The sequence below is a fragment of the Delphinapterus leucas genome, chromosome X (assembly GCF_059928025.1).
Source record: "Delphinapterus leucas isolate spDelLeu-1000000601 "Yukka" chromosome X, BTC_Dleu_Yukka2, whole genome shotgun sequence".
Lineage (NCBI taxonomy): Eukaryota > Metazoa > Chordata > Mammalia > Artiodactyla > Monodontidae > Delphinapterus > Delphinapterus leucas.
This window is the reverse complement of record NC_143150.1, coordinates 67,791,044-67,815,680: the sequence shown is the minus strand read 5'-3', so window position 1 is coordinate 67,815,680 and position 24,637 is coordinate 67,791,044. Positions and strand designations below refer to the sequence as shown.

The 24,637-nt window shown below is 37.0% G+C and overlaps 1 protein-coding gene across 4 annotated transcripts in view; it reads right to left on the bottom strand.

Moving 5' to 3' along the window:
• Positions 1-24,637, bottom strand: part of ZDHHC15 (zDHHC palmitoyltransferase 15) — a 149,429-nt gene that overhangs the window by 108,273 nt on the left and 16,519 nt on the right. For all 4 annotated transcript variants that reach the window (XR_016391325.1, XM_089904346.1, XM_089904347.1 and 1 more), the window contains one exon: positions 14,372-14,466. Coding sequence is in view for 3 of the 4 variants with exons in the window: in XM_089904346.1 (XP_089760472.1) it covers positions 14,372-14,466 (95 nt within the window). In the remaining variant the exon portion in view is untranslated. The remainder of the gene's footprint in view (positions 1-14,371; positions 14,467-24,637) is intronic.

Here is a 24,637-nt window from a genome sequence, read left to right as displayed (position 1 = left end):
CTGTTTTTATGCCAGTATCGTACAGTTTAGATTACTATAGCTTTATAGTATAATTTGAAGTCAGGGAGTGTGATGCTTCCAGCTTTCTTTTTCTTGCTGAAGATTGCCTTAACTATTTGGGATCTTCTGTGGTTACAAATGAACATTAGGATTATTTTTTCTATTTCAGTAAAAAATGCCATTGGAATCTTGATGGGGGTTGCATTGAATCTATAGATGGCTTTGGATAGTATGGACATTTTAACAATATTAATTCTTCCAATCCATAAGAATGATATGGATTTATTTGTTTTTTCAATTTCTTTCATCATTGTTTTATAGCTTTACTTGTACAGATCTTTCACCTCTTTGGTTAAATTTATTCTTAAGTATTTTATTCTTTGTTTATGCTATTGTAAATGGGGTTGCTTTCTTAATTTCTTTATTGGATAGCTTGTTTTTAGGGTATAAAAACACAACTGCTTTTTTTAAATCCTGCAACTTTACAGAATTCATTTATTCTAAATTGGTTTTGGTGGAGTCTTTAGGATTTTCTATATATAACATTATGTCATCTGTGAATAGAAAAGTTAACTTCTTCCTTTCTGATTTTTATGCCTTTTATTTCCTTTTCTTGCCTAATTGCTCTAGCTAGGACTTCCAGTACTATGTTGAATGGAAGTTGTGAGAGTGGGCATCCTTGTCTTGTTCCTGATATTGGAGGAAAATCTTTCAAATTTTCACCATTGAGTATGATATTTGCTACAGGCTTGTCATATATGGTCTTTATTATGTTGAGGTACATTTGTTCTATACTTAATTTGTTGAGAATTTTTATCATGAAAGAATGTTGGAATTTGTCATGTTTTTTTCTGTATCTCTTGAGATAATTATATGATTTTTTAAATCTTTAATTTAAAAAATATGGTGTATCACATTTATTGATTTACATATGTCAAACCATCCTTTTATCCCAGGTATAAATCCCACTTGGCTGTGGCGAATGATCCTTTTATTATGCTGTTGAATTTGGTTTGATAGTATTTTGTTAAGGATTTTATATCTATGTTGTTTGGGGATACTGGCCTAATTTCTTTCCTTGTAAGTGTCCTTCTCTGACGTTGGTATCATGGTAATGCTGTCTTTGTAAATGTTTTGAAGCATACTAAATATTTTTGGAAGAATGTGAGAAGGTTTGCTATAAATCTTTCTTTAAATGTTTGACAGAATTCACAAGTGAATCCATCTGGCCCTGGACTTTTATTTGTTTGCAGATTTTTTTTATTACTGATTCAAACGCCTTGTTATCGATTTGTTCAGATTTTTTATTTCTTCATGCTTCAGTCTTGGAAGGTTGTATATTTCTAGGAATATCCACTTCTTCTAGGTTATCTGATTTATTAATTGTTCATATTAATTGTTTATTAATTGTTCATTTAATTGTTCTTATGATCCTTTGTATTTCTGTGGCATCACTCATAACATCTCTTTTTAAAGTTTATTTATTTGAGTCTTCTCTGTTTTCTGCTTCTAGTAAGTGTAGCTAAAGGTCTGTCAATTTTTTATCTTTGCAGAAAACCAGATTTTTGTTTCTCTGATCTTTTCTATTGTTTTTCTAGTTTTTATTTCATTTCTTTCTGCTCTGATATTTGTGATTTCCTTCCTTCTATCAATTTAGGGCTTAGTTTCTTCTTTTTCTAGTTCTCTGAGATGAAAACTTAGGTTGTTTATTTGAGATATTTCTTTTTTCTCAATGTAGGCATTAATTGTTATAAACTTCCCTCTTAGAACTGCTTTTGCTGCATCACATAAGTTTCGGTATATTGTAACGCCATTTTCATTTTTGTCAACATATTTTTTGATTTCTCTCTTGATTTTGATTTCTCTCTTGATTTCTTCTTGACCCATAGGTTGTCCAGGAGGGTGTTGTTTAATTTCCACATATGTGTAAGTCTTCCAGTTTCCCTGTGTTATTGATTTCTACTTTCACACAATTATATTAGAAAATATCATCGATATAATTCAACTTTCTTAAATTTTAAGACTTGTCTTTTGGCCTAACATACGCTCTATCCCAGAAAAAGTTCCGTATGTGCTTGAAAAGAATATGTATTCTACTGCTGTTGTGTAGAATGTTCTGGGTATATCTGTTGGGTACATTTAGTCTACTGAATTATTCATATTTGCTTTTTCATTAGTACTTTTCAGTCTAGATGATCTATCCATTCATAAAATTGGGATATTGAAGTTCTCTATTATTATTTAATTTAATTAATTTTTTATAACATCTTTATTGGAGTTTTTTTTAAACATCTTTATTGGGGTATAATTGCTTTACAATGGTGTGTTAGTTTCTGCTTTATAACAAAGTGAATCAGTTATACATATACGTATGTTCCCATATCTCTTCCCTCTTGCGTCTCCCTCCCTCCCACCCTCCCTATCCCACCCCTCCAGGCGGTCACAAAGCACCAAGCCGATATCCCTGTGCCATGCGGCTGCTTCCCACTAGCTATCTACCTTATGTTTGTTAGTGTGTATATGTCCATGACTCTCTCTCACCCTGTCATTTATTGGAGTTTAATTGCTTTAGAATGGTGTATTAGTTTCTGCTTTATAACAAAGTGAATCAGCTATACATATACATATATACCCACACCTCTTCCCTCTTGCGTCTCCCTCCCTCCCACCCTCCCTATCCCACCCCTCTAGGTGGTCACAAAGCACCGAGCTGATCTCCCTGTGCTATGCGGCTGCTTCCCACCAGCTATCTATTTTACATTTGGTAGTGTACATATGTCCATGCCACTCTCTCACTTTGTCCCAGCTTACCCTTCCCCCTCCACGTGTCCTCAAGTCCATTCTCTAGTAGCTCTGCGTCTTTATTCCCGTCTTGCCCCTAGGTTCTTCACGACCATTTTTTTTTTTTAGATTCTATATATATGTGTTAGCATATGGTATTTGTTTTTCTCATTCTGACTTACTTCACTCTGTATAACACACTCTAGGTCAGTCCATCTCACTACAAATAACTCAATTTCGTTTCTCTTTATGGCTGGGTAATATTCCATTGTATATATGTGCTACATCTTCTTTATCCATTCATCTGTCAATGGACACTTAGGTTGCTTCCATGTCCTGGCTATTGTAAAGAGAGCTGCAATGAATATTGTGTTCCATGACTCTTTTTGAATTATGGTTTTCTCAGGGTATATGTCCAGTAGTGGGATTGCTGGGTGGGATGGTAGTTCTATTTTTAGTTTTTTAAGGAAACTCCATATGTTTCTCCTTAGTGGCTGTATCAATTTACATTCCCACCAACAGTGCAAGAGGGTTCCCGTTTCTCCACACCCTCTCCAGCATTTACTGCCTGTAGATTTTTTGATGATGGCCATTCTGACCAGTGTGAGATGATATCTCATTGTAGTTTTGATTTGCATTTCTCTAATGATTAATGACGTTGAGAATACCTTCATGTGTTTGCTGGCAATTGGCATATCTTCTTTGGAGAAATGTCTATTTAGGTCTTCTGCCCATTTTTGGATTAGATTGTTTGTTTTTTTGATATTGAGCTGCATGAGGTGCTTGTAAATTTTGGAGATTAATCCTCTGTCAGTTGCTTCATTTGCAAATATTTTCTCTCATTCTGAGGGTTGTCTTTTCATCTAGTTCATGGTTTCCTTTGCTGTGCAAAAGTTTTTAAGTTTCCTTATGTCCCACTTGTTTATTTTTGTTTTTATTTCCATTTCTCTAAGAAGTGGGTCAAAAAGGATCTTGCTGTGATTTATGTCATAGTGTTCTGCCTATGCTTTCCTCTAAGAGTTGGATAGTTTCTGGCCTTACATTTAGGTCTTTAATACATTTTGAGTTTATTATTGTGTATGATGTTAGGGAGTGTTCTGATTTCATTCTTTTACATGTAGATTTCCAGTTTTCCCAGCACCATTTATTGAAGAGGCTGCCTTTTCTCCACTGTATATTCTTGCCTCCTTTATCAAAGATAAGGTGACCATATGTGCATGGGTTTATCTCTGAGCATGCTATCCTGTTCCGTTGATCTGTATTTCTGTTTTTGTGCCAGTACCATACTTTCTTGATTACTATAGCTTTGGAGTATACTCTGAAGACATGGAGTCTGATTCCTCCAGCTCCATTTTTCTTTCTCAACATTGTTTTGGCTATTCGGGGTCTTTTGTGTTTCCATACAAATTGTGAAATTGTTTGTTCTAGTTCTGTGAAAAATGCCAGTCGTAGTTTGATAGGGATTGCATTGAATCTGTAGATTGCTTTGGGCAGTATAGTCATTTTCACAATGTTGATTCTTCCAATGAAAGAACATGGTATATCTCTCCATCTATTTGTATCATCTTTAATTTTTTCATCAGTGTCTTATAGTTTTCTGCATATGGTCTTTTGTCTGCTTAGGTAGGTTTATTCCTAGATATTTTATTTTTCTAGTTGCAATGGTAAATGGGAGTGTTTTCTTAATTTCACTTTCAGATTTTTCATCATTAATGTATATGAATGCCAGAGATTTCTGTGCATTAATTTTGTATCCTGCTACTTTACCAAATTCATTGATTAGCTCTGGTAGCTTTCTGGTAGCATCTTTAGGATTCTGTATGTATCGTATCATGGCATCTGCAAACAGTGACAGCTTTACTTCTTCTTTTCCAATTTGGATTCATTTTATTTCTTTTTCCTCTCTTTTTGCTGTGGCTAAACCTTCCAATACTATGTTCAATAATATTGGTGAGAGTGGGCAACCTTGTCTTGTTCCTGATCTTAGTGGAAATGCTTTTCAGTTTTTCACCATTGAGGACTATGTTGGCTGTGGGTTTGTCATATCTGGACTTTATTATGCTGAGGTAAGTTCCCTGTATGCCTACTTTCTGGAGGGTTTTTATCATAAATGGGTGTTGAATTTTGTTGAAAGCTTTCTCTGCATCTACTGAGAGGATCATATGGTTTTTCTCCTCCAGTTTGTTAATATGGTGTATCACATTGATTTGTGTATATTGAAGAATCCTTGCATTCCTGGGATAAATCCCACTTGATCATGGTGTATGATCCTTTTAATGTGTTGTTGGATTCTGTTTGCTAGTATTTTGTGGAGGATTTTTGCATCTAGGTTCATCAGTGATATTGGCCTGCAGTTTTCCTTCTTTGTGACATCTTTGTCTGGTTTTGGTATCTGGGTGATGGTGGCTTCGTAGAATGAGTTTGGGAGTGTTCCTCCCTTTGCTGTATTTTGGAAGAGTTTGAGAAGGAGAGGTGTTAGCTCTTCCCTAAATATTTGATAGAATTCGCCTGTGAAGCTATCTGGTCCTGGGCTTTTGTTTGCTGGAAATTTTTCATCACAGCTTCAATTTCAGTGCTTGTGATTGGTCTGTTCATATTTTCTATTTCTTCCTGGTTCAGTCTCAGAGGCTTGTGCATTTTTAAGAATTTGTCCATTTCTTCCAGGTTGTCCAATTTATTGGCATAGAGTTGCTTGTAGTGATCTCTCATGATCCTTTGTATTTCTGCAGTGTCAGTTGTTACTTCTCCTTTTTCATTTCTAATTTAAGTGATTTGAGTCTTCTCCCTTTTTTTCTTTATGAGTCTCATTAATGGTTTAAAATTTTTGTTTATATTCTCAAAGAAACAGCTTTTAGTTTTATTGACTTTTGCTATCGTTTCCTTCTTATCTTTTTCATTTATTTCTCATCTGACCTTTATGATTTCTTTTCTTCTGCTAACTTTCGGGTTTTTTTGTTCTTCTTTCTCTAATTGCTTTAGGTGTAAGGTTAGGTTGTTTATTTGAGATGTTTCTTGTTTCTTAAGGTAGGATTGTATTGCTATAAACTTCCTTCTTAGAACAGATTTTGCTGCATCCCATAGATTTTAGGTTGTCGTGTTTCCATTGTCATTTGTTTTTAGGTGTTTTTTGATTTCCTGTTTGATTTCTTCAGTGATCTCTTGGTTATTAAGTAGTGTATTGTTTAGCCTCCATGTGTTTGTATTTTTTACAGACTTTTTCCTGTAATTGATATCTAGTCTCAAAATGTTGTGGTCAGAAAACATACTTGATAAGGTTTCAATTTTCTTAAATATACCAAGGCTTGATGTGTGAACCAAGATATGATCTATCCTGGAGAATGTTGCATGAGCACTTGAGAAGAAAGTGTATTGTGTTGTTTTTGGATGGAATGTCCTATATATATATAAATTATGTCCATCTTGTTTAATGTATCATTTAAAGCTTGTGTTTCCTTATTTATTTTCCTTTTGGATGATCTGTCCATTGGTGACAGTGGGGTGTTAAAGTCCCCTACTATGACTGTGTTACTGTCAATTTCCCCTTTTATGGCTGTTAGTATTCTTATTATGTATGAGGTGCTCCTATGTTGGGTGCATAAATATTTACAATTTTTATATCTGCTTCTTGGATCGATCCCTTGATCATTATGTAGTATCCTTCTTTGTCTCCTGTAATAGTCTGTTTTAAAGTCTATTTTGTCTGATATGAGAAACGCCACTGCAGCTTTCTTTTGATTTCCATTTGCATGGAATATCTTTTTCCATCCCCTCACTTTCAGTCCATATGTGTCCCTAGGTCTGAAGTGGGTCTCTTGTAGACAGCATATATACGGGTCTTGTTTTTGTATCCATTCAGCCAGTTTGTCTTTTGGTGGGAGCATTTAATCCATTTACATTTAAGGTAATTATCGATATGTATGTTCCTATTATCATTTTCTTAATTGTCCTGGGTTTGTTATTGTAGGTATTTTTATTCTCTTATGTTTCCCGCCTAGAGAAATTGCTTTAGCATTTGTTGTAAAGCTGGTTTGGTGGTGCTGAATTCTCCTAGCTTTTGCTTGTCTGTAAAGGTTTTAATTTCTCCATCAAATCTGAATGAGATCCTTGCTGGGTAGAATCATCTTGGTTGTAGGTTTTTCCCTTTCAACACTTTAAATATGTCCTGTCACTCCCTTCTGGCTTGCAGAGTTTCTGCTGAAGGGTCAGCTGTTAACCTTATGGGGATTCCCTTGTGCGTTATTTTTCCCTTGCTGCTTTTAAGAAATATTTTTGTATTTAATTTTTGATAGCTTGATTAATAGTGCCTTGGCGTGTTGCTCCTTGGATTTATCCAGTATGGGACTCTCTGTGCTTCCTGGACTTGATTAACTATTTTCTTTCCCATGTTAGGGGAGTTTTCAACTATAATTTCTTCAAATATTTTCTCAGGCCCTTTCTTTTTCTCTTCTTCTTCTGCAACCCCTATAATTCGAATGTGGGTGTGGTTAATGTTGTCCCAGAGGTCTCTGAGACCGTCCTCAATTCTTTTCATTCTTTTTTCTTTATTTTGCTCTGCAGTAGTTATTTCCACTATTTTATCTTCCAGATCACTTATCCCATCTTCTGCCTCAGTTATTCTGCTATTGATTCCTTCTAGAGAATTTTTTATTTCTTTTATTGTGTTGTTCATCATTGTTGTTTGCTCTTTAGTTCTTCTATGTCCTTGTTGAACGTTTCTTGTATTTTCTCCATTCTATTACCAAGATTTTGGATCATCTTTACTATCTTTGTTCTGAATTTTCAGGTAGATTGCCTATTTCCTCTTCATTTGGAAGGTTTGGTGGGATTTTACCTTGCTCCTTCATCTACTGTGTGTTTCTCTGTCTTATCATTTTGCTTAACTTACTGTGTTTGGGGTCTCCTTTTTGCAGGTTGCTGGTTCATAGTTCCCATTGTTTTTGGTGTCTGCCCCCAGTGGCTACAGTTTGTTCGGTGGGTTGTGTAGGCTTCCTGGTGGAGGGGAGTAGTGCCTGTCTTCTGGTGGATGAGGCTGGATTTTGTCTTTCCTGTGAGCAGGTCCACATCTGGTGGTGTGTTTTGTGGTGTCTGTGACCTTATTATGATTTTAGGTAGCCTCTCAGCTGATGGGTGGCGTTGTGTTCATGTCTTTCTAGTTGTTCAGCATAGGGTGTCCAGAACTGTAGCTTGCTGGTCATTGAGTGCAGCTGGGTCTTGGCATTGATATGGAGATCTGTGGGAGATTTTCACCGTTTGATATTACATGGAGCTGGGAGGTCTCTGCTGGACCAATGTCCTGAACTTGGCACTCCCACCTCAGAGGCACAGTCCTGACTCCTGGCCAGAGCCCCAAGAACCTGTCATCCACACGGCTTAGAATAAAAGGGAGAAAAAAAGAAAGAAATAGAGAAAAAGATAAAATGAAATGAAGTTATTAAAATAAAAAATAATTATTAAAAATTTTTTAAAGTAATAAAAAAAAGAAAGAGAGCAATCAAACCAAAAAACAAATCCACCAATGATAACAAGAGCTAAAATGTATACTAAAAATAAACGAAAAGAAAACAGATGGACAGAGCCCTAGGACAAATGGTAAAAGCAAAGCTATACAGAGAAAATCACACATAGAAGCATACACATACACACTCACAAAAAGAGAGAAAGGGGAAAATATATATATATTGTTGCTCCCAAAGTCCACCTCCTCAATTTGGGATGATTCGTTGTGTATTCAGGTATTCCACAGATGCAGGGTACATCAAGTTGATTGTGGAGATTTAATTCACTGCTCCTGAGGCTGCTTGGAGAAATTTCCCCTTCTCTTCTTTGTTCACACAGCTCCCGGGGTTCAGCTTTGGGTTTGGCCCCGCCTCTGCATGTAGGTTGCCTGAGGTCGTCTGTTCTTCGCTCAGACAGGATGGCGTTAAAGTAGCAGCTGATTCAGGGGCTCTGGCTCACTCTGGCCAGGGGGAGGGAGAGGTATGGTATGCGGGGCAAGCCTGTGGCAGCAGAGGCCAGCGTGACGTTCCATCAGCCTGAGGCATGCCCTGTTTTCTCCCTGGGAAGTTGTCCCTGGATCCCGGGACCCTGGCAGTGGCGGGCTGTACAGGCTCCCAGGAGGGGAGGTGTGGATAGTGACCCGTGCTTGCACACAGGCTTCTTGGTGGCTACAGCAGTAGCCTTAGCGTCTCATGCCCATCTCTGGGGTCTGCACTGATAGCCGTGGCTCGCGCCCATCTCTGGAGCTCCTTTAAGCGGTGTTCTTAATCCCCTCTCCTCATGCACCACAAAACAAAGAGGGAAGAAAAAGTCTGTTGCCTCTTAGGCAGGTCCAGACTTTTTCCCAGACTCCCTCCCGGCTAGCTGTGGCACAGTAGCCCCCTTCAGGCTGTGTTCACGCAGTCAACCCCAGTCCTCTTCCTGCGATCCGAGTGATGCCCGAGCCTCAGCTCCCAGCCCCCACTTGCCCTGGTGGGTGAGCAGACAAGCCTCTCGGGTTGGTGAGTGCTGGTCATCACCAATCCTCTGTGCGGGAATCTCTCCGCTTTGCCCTCTGCACCCCTGTTGCTGCTCTCTCCTCCGCGGCTCCGAAGCTTCCCCCATCCGCCACCCGCAGTCTCCGCCTGTGAAGCGGTTTCCTAGTGTTTCGAAACCTTTCCTCCTTCACAGCTCCCTCCTACTGGTTCAGGTCCCGTCCCTATTCCTTTTTCCTTTTTTTCTTTTTTCTTTTGCTCTACCCAAGTACATGGGGAGTTTCTTGCCTTTTGGGAGGTCTGAGGTCTTCTGCCAGCGTTCAGTAGGTGTTCTGTAGGAGTTGTTCCACATGTAGATATATTTTTGATGTATTTGTGAGGAGGAAGGTGATCTCCACATCTTACTCTTCCGCCATCTTGAAGCTCCTCTCCTCTATTATTTTATTCTCTCTGTTCCTCCCTTCAGTGTTGTTAATATGTGCTTGATATATTTAGATGCTTTAATGTTAGGTGCACATATATTTACAACTGTCATATCCTCTTGATGAATTTACCTGTTTTAGTATTATATAATGATCTACTTTGTCTCCACTTATGGTTGTTGACTTAAAGTCTATTTGCCTGATATATTGTAGATATCCTTGATCTCTTTTAGCTTCCATTTGCATGGAATATCTTTTTCCATCCCTTCACTTTAAGCTCATATGTATCCTTAAATCTTAAATGAGTCTCTTATAGGCATGTAACTGTGTCTTGCTTTTTTTTTTATCCATTCAGCTACTCTGTGTCTTTTGATTGGAGAATTTAACCAATTAACATTAGAAGTAATAATTGATAGGTAAGGATGCACTATACCAGTTTGTTAATTGTTTTCTGGCTGTTTTGTAGTTCCTTTATTCATCCTAAGTGTTTTCCTTTGTGGTTTGATTTTCTGTAGTAGTGTACTTTTATTTCCTTTTCTTTATCTTTTGTGTATCTGCTAGAGTTTTTTGGGGGGTTACCATGGAGCTTACATAAAACATCTTATATTTATAACATTCTATTTGAAGCTGTTAAGAAGTTAACTTCCACTGCATACATAAACACTATCGTATTACTTCCTCCCCAACATTTTATGCGTTTGATTTCTCAATTTACATCACTTTATAGTGTATCCATTAAAAATATTTTACTCATAGTTATTTTTAATACTTTGTTTTTTAATCTTTATACCAGAGTTAAAAGTGATTTACACACCACCATTACAGTATTACAGTATTTTGAATTGTTCTATATATTAACCATTACCAGTGCATTTTTGTTTTACTTTCATAGGTTTTCACATTACTAATTGTCATCTTTTCATTTCATCTTCAACATTTCTTGTAAGGCACTTCTCCTAGGGATGAACTCCTTCAGGTTTTGTTTGGTGGAAAATAACTCTCCTTCATTTCTGAAGGATGGCTTTGCTGGGTATGACAACCTTTGTAAAAATGCTTGTAGTTTTTTCTACAAGCATTTTTAATATATCATTCCACTCTGTCCTGGCCTGCAAGGTTTCTTCTCAGAAATCCACTGATGGCCCTATGCAGTTTCCCTTGTGATTGACCACTCTTTCTCTTTTTCTGCTTTCAAAACTCCTTGTCTTTGACTTTTGAAAGTTTGACTATAGTATGTCCTGGTAAAGTCCTCTTTTGGTTGAAACTGGGGACTTTTGAGCTTCATGTACCTGGATATCCATATCTCTCCCCAAATTTGGGAAATTTTCAGCCATTATTTATTTAAATAAGCTTTCTGCCCCTTTCTCTCTTCTCCTTTTATCCCCATAATGCATATATTCTTATGCTTGATGGTGTCTCATAAGTCCCATGAACTGTCTTCACCCTTTCATTCTTTTTTCTTTTTGTTCCTCTAACTGGATAATTTCATATTACCTATGCTTGAGTTTTCAGGCTCTTTCTTCTGCTTCATCAAATCTGTTGCTGATACTCTCTATATTATTTTTCCTTTCATTCATTGTATTTTTCAGCTCCAGAATTGTTTTTGTTCTTTTTTTAATGGTTTATCTCTATTTGTTTAACTTCTTGTTTTGTTCCTGATTTCGTTGAGTTGTCTATCTGTGTTCTCTTGTAAATTGCCAAGTTCCTTAAAATAATTATTTTGATTTTTTTTTATAGATCTCTTTGCAGTTGCTTACCAGAATATTGTGTTCCTTTGGTGGTGTTATTTTTCCTTGAGTGTTTGCATTTCTTGTATCATTGCATGGATGTGTTCACATTTGATGTAGCAACCACTTCTTCCAGAATTTATGGACTGGTTTCAGTGGGGAAAGCCCTTCATCTATTGGTGGGTACAAGTCTTACAGTTGGGTGGGATGAAGCAGTTCTGACTCCAGGGAAGGTGCAGTCTCTGTGCAGCTCTGTCAGCTGTCATCAGCATCAGCAAAGATTGAAGGAGACGTTGGTGGCCAAGGCTGTGGGTGTCTGCAGAAGAAGTGTGGGCTGTTGAGGTCTTCAGTGGTAACGGCTTCTGGGGTCCTCCTGATACCTTTTTCTAGCATGGTTGAAGTCATGGCTGAGGGGATCCTTCGAGGCCCTGGGTCCAGTTTGTGGACACACTTACTGTGGTTGTGTCTATGATGTTTGATGCATGGGTGCCTATGGAGAAGCAATGGAGACAGAGTCTGGAATGGAGGCATGTGTGAAGCCACTGGAGTGGCTCAGGGGTCTAGGGAGGTGGTGGTGTTAGTGCCTGGGGCACAGGCAACCTCACTGCAGTGGTGATAATGGTGTGCAAGGTGCATGCACTTGCAGAGTAGATATGGAGCTATGGTCTGGATAGCAGGCATGCGTGGTGCATGGATGAGCCTGCTACAGTAGTGGCTTGGGTGTTCCATGTTTGAGCACTTGTGAAGCAGCTAATGGACCTGGGTTCTAGAGGGCAGGTACACCCACTGCAGCAGTGCTCTCGTTTCTGTGGTGCAGGCACTTGCAGATTGGCTGTGGATACAGGGTCCAGAGCATGTGCTCATGGAGTGATAGTGTCTCTAGTGTCTGGGCCATGGGATACCCTGCAGTGTCAGTGGCTCTGGTGTCTGAGTTATTGGTGTATGTGGAGTGGCCATGGAGCCAGTTTCTGGAGCATGGGCATGCATGGAGTCTGGTGGCAGGTGCTGGGGTCAGGTGGTAGGTACACATGGAGTGGCCATAGGTCTAGTGTCTAGGGCAAGCACAGTGTTGGGGGGGGCGGTGGCAGCCCTGGTACTGAGGCAGCACAACAGCAGCTTCTTCTTGTAGAGAAGTCTCAGCAGTGTCTCCCTCCCTGGGGAGTCTGTGGCAATGTTGGCTGTTGGTTACTTCAGTGGCAAAAGCTGACAGTATCCTCTACAGAGCAGGCTGCTGGGGTCCACACCAACAAACACTATGGAGTCCTCTGCTGTTAAAGCTACAGAAATTCATGTCTGTCATGGGAGCTGTTGAGATCCTCAGAAGCAAAAGTTGCGAGGATCCTCCACAGAGGAGACCAGTGGGGACTACATGGGCATCTGCCGCAGGGCTGATACTGATAGCCTTTGCCCTGTTTCTTTGTTCTTAGCCTCTTCAGATGTCTCTGCCATGCTGATTTCCCCAGCAATCCTTTCTGTGTGGTTATTCTCCATTTTTTTCCCCACTGTGTTGCTGCAGGCTCTTAATTACTTGAGCCCCCCCAGGGATATTTTCATTTCTGTATAGCTGTCTGTTGTTTTTTGTGGGGGGGGGCGGGGATAGAGGCTGGTATCTCCTACTCTGCCATCTTTCTGACATCATTCAGTAGGTCTTTTACTTCTTTGTGTCTTGTAACTGTGTGTGGCTTAAAACCTCTTCGTGTGATATTAGTATATCTACCCTTGCTCTCTTTTGATTACTATTTGCTTGGAATAACTTTTTCCATCCTTTCACTTTCAACCTATTTATGTCTTTGGCTCTAAAGTGAGTCATTTGTAGACAGCATAAAGATAGATGATAATGTTTATCCATTATGCCAACGTCTGCCTTTTAATTGGATAGTTTAATCCATTTATATTTCAAATAATTACTCATAAGGAAGAACTTCTGCCATTTTCTATGTAACCTATATCTCATGTTCCTCGATTCTTGCATTACTACCTTCCTTTGTGTTTTTTAAACATTTTATTTGAGTATAATTGATTTACAATGTTGTGTTAGTTTCAGGTGTACAGCAAAGTGATTCAGTTATACATATACATACATTCATTCTTTCTTTTCTCATATAGGTTATCACAGAATATTGAGTAGAGTTCCCTGTGCTATACAGTAGGTCCTTGTTGGTTATCTTATATGTAGTAGTGTATGTTCATCCCAAGCTCCTGATTTATCCCTCTCCACCATGTCTTCCCTTCAGTAACCATAAGTTTGTTTCCAATATCTGTGAGTCTGTCTCTGTTTTGTAAATAAGTTCATTTGCATCTTTTTTAAAATTAGAATCCACATATGAGAGATATCACATGATATTTGTCTTTCTCTGTGTTTAATTTTATTTTGTATGTGTACAATTTTGATCCCATAAATGGGAAAATTAAAACCAGTACTTTCCCTAATGTTTGGAGGCTGTTGAAACTTCTTCCATTGTTTTTTTTCCTACTTTGGAAACTAATCTGTTTCACAGTAGTCACATATTATAAATGCCTGATATGATTAGAATTTTTTATGCACCCTCCCAAACATTGCATGAAACACTTTCATTCAAGGGAACACAATTTGAAAATGATCAATTTAACTATTGTAATTTTTTCTAGTTGTCTCCTAGATTCTCACTGAGTCCTAAATTATTATAGTTTCATAGAATTGAAATAGATGAGTCCTCAGAATCCAAGTGTTTTCTTGTTTCTCTCAATCTATCACCAATACAGATAGTGGTTTCCTAGTCTTAAAGATATCCATGGCTGGTGATTTCACAAACTCCTTCAATAGACTATCTTATTCTTAATTTACATTTATCACTACAAGTCCTTTTTAAAGATCACCCTGAATCTCTCTTTTGTAATGGAAGGTTATTTGCTCCTCTTTTTGCCCTCTTCTTGCCTTATTGGCATTTCTACTTTCCTCTGTTTTTAGCCTTTGTGAATTAACCAGTATTCTTACCTTCTGGTTTGGCTGTTGTGGGAGTGTAAAAATAGACTTCCAGTAGGTCCAGGTAAAGAACACAAAGATGGCATGGTAGAATATGAGGTAGATAACTGAAATTTAAGAAAAAAATCAGTGTTTATATTTTCATCCATTTCTAAGAGTTCAATAAGATGTAAATCTCAACAAATCTCTATTTTGTTTTCCTATTACCAAGTATTTTCTAGTATTATTATGAAAGGTTAATTCTTACCTTTTTCCCATGCAGTGACAGAAACAATTTATAATGCCAAATTTGGAACCAGAGACTTTCTGGAAGTCGCGTATTTTAAAAGTTGCCATGTGATTCTGGGAGTAAAGGGGAAATGTCCTTTATGATAATGTGGGGGAAGCTACTGTTGCCAATTGTCATTCTCTCTGCCACTATGGGTACTGAAAGATAATAATGATAGTATTTGCACAGTGCTATAGAGTTTACAATGTGATTTCATAATATTATCCAATTTTATTTTTTCAACAAGTTTGTGAGATAGGTAACAGGATAAGGACAGTTTATTAACTATCAGGGGTAGTTGATTATCCGAAGTCACACAGCTACTATATAACATAGCCAGGTCTTAAACACAGGACTTCTGACTCTAAATCACAAGTTTTTGTTTCAGTAGCCCCAAAGACTACACACTTTTTTTTTTAATATTTTTTTTATGTGGACCATTTTTAAAGTCTTTATTGAATTTGTTACAATATTACTTCTGTTTTTATATTATGGTTTTTTGGCTCCAAGGCATGTGGGATCTTAGCTCCCTGCCCAGGGACCAAACTCACACCGCCTGCATTGGAAAGCAAAGTCTTAACCACTGGACCGTCAGGGAAGTCCCCAAGACTACACACTTTTGAAATGTGAGTTGTACCTTTGAGACATTTGTGGCTCCCCACCACTTTTGTTTTTATATTCTTTGCCTCCTAGATCGCTCTTCTGATATGGGAAATTTCAGTATTCTTCAAAGAGGTCATTGTAAGACTGAAGGTCATTTTACTGTTTCATTGTGAGTCCTTGCATAGTAAGGTGTGATTACTTCAATCCATCAGGAAGACTCAAGGGAACGATGAGACTCAAGACCAAGTTAATAAGGCTGAGTCTCTCACATATTTATGACGGAATCGAAAAAAGCTGGCCCAGTGCTCCCAGCCCTGTGGTATGAGACCTTTTTAATGTGCTTGTTTTGAGTAATTATGAAATCTCATTTTGAAATTCAAGCAATAGAAAGTAAAAGTAAATGTTGACCACACACATATATCTAACCTCCCCCTCTTCCTCCTAAGGCATAATATCTATTTTGTGTTTGATGTGTATCATTCCAGATCCTCTATTTGTATATGTTTATATAAGTATATAAATACAGTACACATATGGAATTTTTGTTATATTAAATTTTTTTCACTGTATTTTTGAAAGGTAATACACTCACAAGGTTCAAAATAGTACACAGTTAAAAGTCTCCCTTCTATCACTGTCCCTCAGCCACCCAGTTCCCCTCCCTGGAAGCCACAATTGTCACAGCGTCATGAGTTTATTCTGTATCCTATCAGATTTTATACATATAAAAGCACCAAAACAGTGTGCTTTTTCACACAAATAGCAGTATTCTGTACACACTGTTCTGCAACCCATTTCTTTTACACCTGCTATAAGTTGGAGATCATTCCACGTAATATAACTTGGAGAGGGGGAGCTTCCTCATTCTCCTTTTAAAAAGTGGCATGGGATTCCATTGCATGAAAGTACCATAATTTATTTAACCAAATTGTCTCTGATGGAAACTTAGTTTTTCCCCTTCTCTTGCTAATACAAATAATGTTGTAATGAAAAGCTTTGTATACATGTCACTGGCACATGTACTAAAAATATGTATAGGATCAATTCCCTGAAGTGGGACTGCTAGATACAAACACAGGCCTTTTGATAGATACTGCCAAATTGCCATTTTAAAAGTTTTATTTACTTTACATTCTCCTCACCAATAAATGAGAGTAACTCTTCTTCCACAGCATAGTCCTTGTGAAATGTTATTAGAATTTTTTATCTTTGGCAAGACTTTTAAACTTTTTCTTTCTGTGTTATCCTTTGCTATGTTTTTGTTTCTTTGATTTTATGAGGTTTATACAGGGAAGATTCCATGACTATCTAAGTTACATGGGACATATAGTAACCTCTGTTCCTTCAGTATGGAATGGGAGTATGGAACTTTTGGCTGCAAAGAAATTAGGAGAAAATAATTTTATGTTTACGTTCTCACTGTGCACTTCAAAGACAATAAAGTTCAGCAATTTGGATCACTTGAATGATGAGAACTGAACTCTTACACTTGGTAGTATTTTAAGCATTATTTACTTTGCTTTAGTTCCAGTGATTGAGATGGGAAGTGTAGGATTTTAACTTGTTCTAGGTCATAGTACAAATCTATACCTGGCTTAATCATAGAACTAGAAACAGCTGGCTCCCATTTCTGCATTCCATGGTTTCATAGAAGTTATGAATACTTTATAGATGGATGGAAAATGAGGACTCATGAGGTCAAATGATTAAGTCAAAGTCATTCAGTAGATTGGCAGAATAGGGACTATACTATAGATTTCATAAAAATCTAGAGTTGGATGAGAACATAGAGATCATCTAGTTCAACATCCTCATTTTATAGACAGGTAACTGAGGCCTAGAGAGGGTAAGTGACTTGATCAGGGTTACCCAGCAAAGTTACGGAAACACTGGGACCAGAATCCAGGTTTCCTCACCCCCAGTCCAGAGCTCTTTTCCCTAGAGGAGTGGTTCTCAAATTTTAGTGTGCATCAAAATCACTTTGGGAGATTATTAGAATGCAGATTCCCAAATTCTACACCAAAATATTCTGAATCAGTAGTCTGTGATGGAGTCCAAGAACCTACCAACTTCCCCAGGTAATTCTGAGGCAGAAGAACCATGAGAAATAGGGCCTTAGAGGTTATTGGGTTGTTCAGCTTACCATCCCAAGGAGGAAGCTCCTCTCCAAAATCCTTGACAGGCAATTACCATATCTCTGTCACATTTCATCCTGCAGTGAGTATTATGGCTAGGCTTTGTGAGTCTCAATTTTATGTTTCTCCATATATATATAGTCTTCCTAAGCTATGGTCCCAAATGTATAGAAGTCCATTCTTTTTCTGTCTTAAAAATGAGCAACATATTTCTCTATAATTACTAATTTTGTACCTAGAATAATCATCCCTATAAACTGCAAGGACACCGAGTCTTTCTTTTTAAGTGTGATGCTCTATTGAGATTTCAGATAACTAGAGAAATCAAACAGCTTATGAACTGTATCCCTGAACTGCCACTATTCATTGACATTGGAATGAAATTGGAAAACATCTTTTTTAAGCAAACAGGCAAAGTAGAGCCCTTTGCTTATTTGGTAGTGATCACAGTCATGGGGCATCTGAAGCCGCTGAAGCTGTTTACCACATGAAAGCCAAAAGCCTTTCAAGTGTTCTTTTTTTCCTTCCATAATGTACAAAGGTTTTCAGGAGAAGGAGAAATCAGCCATAAGGAAATTACCAACTGTCAGGGAAAAATCCACCTCAGCATGCAGTTGTTCTGAATTTTGTCACTGTGTTGCAATGTCAATATCCCATTGTGGGAATAGCTTCTGAAATGAGAATGACTACTTGAGCTTTTTCCCTGAAATAATGACTCATAAACTTCTTGATAAAAATTATGGAATCGAAACCACATGGTGGAAGCAGCATAAAGTTGTTATTAGCAACATCTTTGGTCAGCAGGATGCCTTTCTAGGTATTGCTCCCAGGGACTAATGAGAAGTGAATGATTTTGTGTGTATGTGTGTGCATGTGTATACATGCGTATACATTCTTGTGTAAATAAAAATGAATGCAGCAGATAGACTGCTTTGAATGCAGCAAGATCAGCACCAAAATGGGGAAAATAGGAAAATAATAATGCTTTACTATATATACTCAGACACATAAATGCTAAGGCTGTTGCTGTGGCAATTATCTAGCATACCTTTTTTCTTTAAAAAGCTATTGTTGGAAACTATGTTTAGTTTAAAAAGACACTATTTTCTGTAGTATCTTTTATATCAATTGAAAAGCATTTTAGTTGGTAGAAGGGGGTTATGGGGAGATGGGTGCACCTTTCAATTACATACTATAATTCAAATAGGAATATCAGCTGTAGCTTTAGCAATTGAAAGAGTCCTCACTAAAATTCCCATTTTGGCTCAATATAGAAAACCCCAGATTATGATCAGGGGAAAATTGTCAACTAGATAGTCACTTCTCCCTTTGAATGGGATACCTAGTAAAGAGGTCTTGACTCTAATATTTGACTTCACTGCTTTACTTTACTTTCACTGCCTTAAAAGCTCTAACAAAGAGCTGAACCTTGTCTCTCAGCTATTTGAAAGAATGTTTGGAGAGAATGGGGTTAGAGGCCCATAGGTTGTAATCAAGGAGCTAGGGACAATTCACAAGAATATAAGATTGGCTCAAGAGTTGTTTCTATGATTTAGCCACCCCTAGGAGAATACAAGATTTTCTAAATAGTTGTTTCTAAGGTTTAGCCAGCTACCCCCAGGAGTCTCTCTGATGGTGAGATCAAATTCTAGAGCCAAAACATGGCATCATGTTTTGAAAGAGCATGGTTTTCCTTATTGATACCAACTTCAAAAGTTAGGGTTGTCTCCAAGTATACTGATTTCCCCTAGTTACCCATCAGATATCTACCACTCATCAATTTATATAAACTTTTATGAAGCTGATTATGTCTTCAGTCTACACCAATTCTGGGGGGTGGTAAGTCTCATAAGTTTGTCAGCCACTGTGCAAAAGCAGGGCTTCATTTTAGTTGCCTTAAACTATTTTTCACTTTCAAAGAGTTTTCTAGTCCTGTGTATTGGAGTTTGGTAAACAACACAAAGCTAACAAGATATATAGCCTTCGTATGTTTACAATCTTGGATTATAGCCCCTTTCAGTTTTTGTTTTTCCATGCTGAAGAGGCCTCTCTTTTTGGTCCGCTTTGGAGATATATATATATATATATATATATATATATATATACATACACACACACACACACACATAAACGACAACCACCTTGTCAGGTTGTGAGAACTAATTGACTTAAATACGGAAGTATCTCACATACTCCAAGGACTTAATTAACATCAGCTTTCTTCCTCTCCCATCCTTCCTCTTAAATCTTAGTGATCTGTTTTCTGACATATGGTGGTAAAAATTACACAGACTTCAGGGACAGACACACCATGGTTTTGTTCAAAAAGAGGAAAATGGTTTGTTTCCAGTCCTCTTCTTGATAATATCTACTTAACATTTCATTGATTCATTCATCTTGGGGATAAAGAAGTACACAGAGCAACATTCATTGGGGAATTATCTTTGTCTGCTTTCCTGGTTTAAAATGGATAGTTGAGATGTCATCATTCTGTATGTATCATATGGATTAAGTATAGCCCAATGCCCCCATGTTGTCAGGGATATTCACAGAGGACACTGAAGCAGAACAGAGACACTTTACTGTCTTTATGGTGGCTAGGGATTTGTGAGCCAATTTTTCACTGGCTGGGGAAGTGGTAGGGTTTGTCAAAATCCCAGCTTGGTTCCCTCAGAATCTATTTCCTTTTGTTTATACAACCAATAAGAGCTCTACCTCATTAATATGATGTTGACTTGATTTATCTTAGTATTATAAAATTTTAGATTAGAAAGAGCCCTTGGATGTCATTTGGCCCAGCAGTCTCCATGATGAATAAATCTGCTGTGCATTATCCCTAACAATTGGTCACCCAACTTTCATCTGAACACCTGAAGTCACGGGAAACTTATCAACTCTCGGGCAGTCCATTCTATCGCTGGATAACTCTGATTGTTAGACATATCTTTGTCATATTAAACAGAAATATGCTTCCTGGTAATGCCCTCCTGTTGATCCTAATTTTTTTCCCATGGAGAGGAATCATATTTTCTTAAAAACATAGAGACTTGTATCTAGACATTTAAAGATCTCTTACAACTCAATAATAAGACAATTCAAAAAAATTTGGCAGAAGACTTGGACACTTCATAAAAGAAGATATACAGATGGCAAACGAGCACATGAAAAGATGGTTATCATTAGTCATTACAGAGGGTAAATTAAAACCATAGGAGATACCACTTCACACACAAAAAACCTGACAACACTAAGTGACAGTGAAGATACAGAGCCACTGGACTTCTCATATCACTGATGGAGATATAAAATGGTAGGACTGCTTTGGAAAACAGTTTGGCAGTTTCTTATAAAGATAAACATAAAATTACCACAGAACCCAGCAATCCTACTTCTAGGTATTTACCCAAAAGAAATAAAAACACACATTTCCACAAAGGCCTGTACATGTATATTCTTATCAATTTTATTTATAATAGCCAAAAACTGAAAACAACCCAAATGCTCATCAGCTGATGAATGAATAAGCAAACTGTAGTACATTTATTATATAGAACACTACTCAGCAATAAAAAGGAACAAACTACTCATACATGCACTGACAAGGATGAATCTTAAATGCATACTGCTAAATAAAGAAGCCAGATACAAAAAGCTATGCATTGTAATATTCAATTTATATGACATTCTGAAAAAGGTAAAACTATAGGGACAGAAAACTGATTATTGGTTGCCAGGGTGGAAAGTCAGAGAACTCTGGGGAAAGGCGATATTTTGAGGGTAATGTAAATATTCTATATCTTGATGGTAGTGGTGTTTACATCATTGTATACATTTGTCAAAACTCAACAACCTGTACACTAATAAGGTGTGATTCTTATTGTATGTAAATCATATCTCAATAAACCTGACAAAAACAAAAAACAAAGAGATTTTAAAATGGGCCTTTTCCAAGGTAAAGTGATGCAGCCACAAGTCAAGGAACAAAGGCAGTCACTGGAAGCTGGAAAAGATAAGATTTGGAATCTCCTCTTGAGCCTCTGGAGGGAGCATGGCCTGCCGATGCCTTGATTTCAGACTTTTGCCCTCCAGGTCCATGAAAGTATAAATTTCTGTTGGTTTATGTCACTATGCTTATGGTAATTAGTAATGGCAGCCCTAGCAAACTAATATACTCGCTATACTCAGTTTTCTCATCTGTAAATGGGCATATGATAATACTTACTTTATAGGGCTATAAATGAGAATTAAATGAATCAATATACCTAAGGCACATTAGAGCAGTAGCTGGCACACATTAAGTGCACTTGAAGTAGTATTTATTATGACTCTTTAATAGTTAAGTGACCTTAGTTATCTTTAGCCTCCAGTCCCTTCACCTGTTAACTGATAATAATCAAAATATTTAGTTTAACACCCAAAGAAAATAAATAAGTAAATAAGAAAATAAATAAATAAGAGATTACATGGGCCTTTTCCTTTGATGTCTTTTCATCACAGATTTTCTAAAAGTTAGCTATTTATTCTTACTTCCAGTGTAATATTCTTATTTTCCTCATAGCCACATTTAAATGTGTTAGAAGTTATAGGCTGTATGACTGAAAACAGTGTTGACAGGTACACAGCTAGGGTAGGAAGCAAAATCATGTCTCTGAAACCTAGCATTGGCTGAACTCTGGATGATCTTTCCTCACACACACAGACCTCACCATTTTGGCTCCATACATGCCTGCACCAAATGGTAGCCAGGTACAAGTGGGGGCTGCAGGAGACATATTGGGAAGGGCACAGGAGCATGGAAGTTCCAGCCCAGCCAACTGGGGAGGAGCAAATTGAAGCTTGGGAGAGTCATATCTTTGAAATGGTACGTCTAGATGTAGCTATAGCAAAAGAGACTTGTCAAAATGTAAGGGAGGAAAATCACTTTTTAAAACATTTATCAAGCGGTGTGTACTATACACACCACTGAATCTTGCTTCATCCTTAACCTCTGCAGTGACTACAAAGGACTTACACTTTCTATTTTATCCACTTCTATACTGTTTGCATTTTATGAGGTTCTATTACCTTTATCATCAAGAAAAACAATAAAGTTTTGTTTTCTAAGTTCATCATGGAGGAATGGTTAAATAAATCATAGTATCAATATATCCATACCATGGAATAATTTGAGGTCATTAAAAAAATGAAATATGTTTGTATATACTAATATGGAAAGACATCTATGATATATTATTAAGTGAAAAAAGTAAATCATAGGAAAATATGCCCAGTGTCATCCAGATTAAAAAACAACCAATCCTAAACAAATTATACAAATCCATAATCATATGTTTATATGTAAATACAGAGAGAAAGATCTAGAAGGATACAAATCAAACCAAATATACTAGTTATCTGTGAATAGACATTGACAGGGGAGGGAGGAGTGTAAGGAGGACTTTTTTTTTTATCTTACATATTTTTGTTTAGTTTGAATTTTCAATAAGCATTATTTTTGTAACAAAATTATATTGATATAAATCAGCAAATTGATACTAATTATTATAATTATATATAATTATTATAATTACACTAATATTAACATCAACATAATATTCTTTTAGAAGTGGGTTAGCCCATAAAGAGAGCTTTTGTCTGGTTCCCAAATCCTCATTACAAAGTAATTTTACAATAATAAATATAAAATAGTGTATTATACTCATGCACTTATGGTCAATTAATCTACAACAAAGGAGGCCAGAATATGTAAAAGAATGAAATTAGAACATTCTCTAACAGCATACACAAAAATAAACTCAAAATGGATTAAAGACCTAAATGTAAAACTGGATACCATAAAACTCCTAGAGCAAAAAAAAAAGGCAAAGCACTCTCTGACATAAATCGCAGCAATATCTTTTTGGATCCATCTCCTAGAGTAATGGAAATAAAATCAAAAATAAACGGACCTAATTAAACTTAAAAGCTTTTGCACAGCAAAGGAAACCATAAACAAAACAAGAAGTTAACTTACAGAATGGAGAAGGTGCAAACAATGCGACCAACAAGAGATTAATCTCCAAAGCACAGACACAGCTCATAAAGCTCAATATAAAAAGAAAAAACCAATCAAAAGACGGGCAGAAGATCTAAAGAGATATTTCTCCAAAGAAGTCATATAGATGGCCAAAAGGCACATGAAAAGATGCTCAACGTCACTAATTAGAGAAATGCAAATCAAAACTACAATGAGGTATCACACACCAGTCAGAATGGCCATCATCGAAAAGTTTACAAAAATAAATGTTAGAGAGGGTGTGGAGAAAAAGGAACCCTCCTACATTGTTGGTGGGAATGTAAATTGGTACAGCCACTATGGAGAACAGTATGGAGGTTCCTTAAAAAACTAAAATTAGAGATACCATATGATCCTGCAATCCCACTCCTGGGCATATATCCAGAGAAAACTCTAATTTGAAAAGATACATGCACCCCAATATTCATAGCAGCACTATTTACAATAGCCAAGACATGGAAGCAACCTAAGTGTCCATTGACAGATGAATGGATAAAGAAGATGTGGTATATATACACAATGGAATACTCAGCCATAAAAAAGAATGAAATAATGCCATTTGCAGCAAGATGAATGGACCTAGAGATTATCATACTAAGTGAAGTAAGCCAGACAAATATCATATGATATTGCTTATATGTGGAATCTAAAAAAATTGATACACTTGAACTTATTTACAAAACAGAAATAGACTCACAGACATAGAAAACAAACTTATGGTTACCAAAGGGGAAAGGGTGGAAGGGATAAATTAGGAGTTTGGGATTCAAATATACACACTACTATATATAAAATAGGTAACCAACAAGGACCTACTGTATAGCACAGGGAACTATACTAAATATCTTGTAATAACTTATAATGGAAGAGAATGTAAAAAAAAGTATATATATATGTGTGTGTGTATAACTGAATCTCTTTGCTGTACACTTGAAACTAACACAACATTGTAAACCAACTATATTTCAATAAAAAAAAGAATATAAAATGGAGAAAAGACAGTCTCTTCAATAAGTGGGCCTAGGACAGCTGGACGGCTACATGCGAAAGAATGAAATTAGAACATTTTCTCACACCATATACAAAAATAAACTCAAAATGAATTAGGTGAATAAACTCACCTAAATGTGACTGGCAACCATAAAACTCCTAGAAGAGAATGTAGGCAGAACACTCTGACATAAATCATAGTAATATTTTTTTGGATCTGTCTCCTA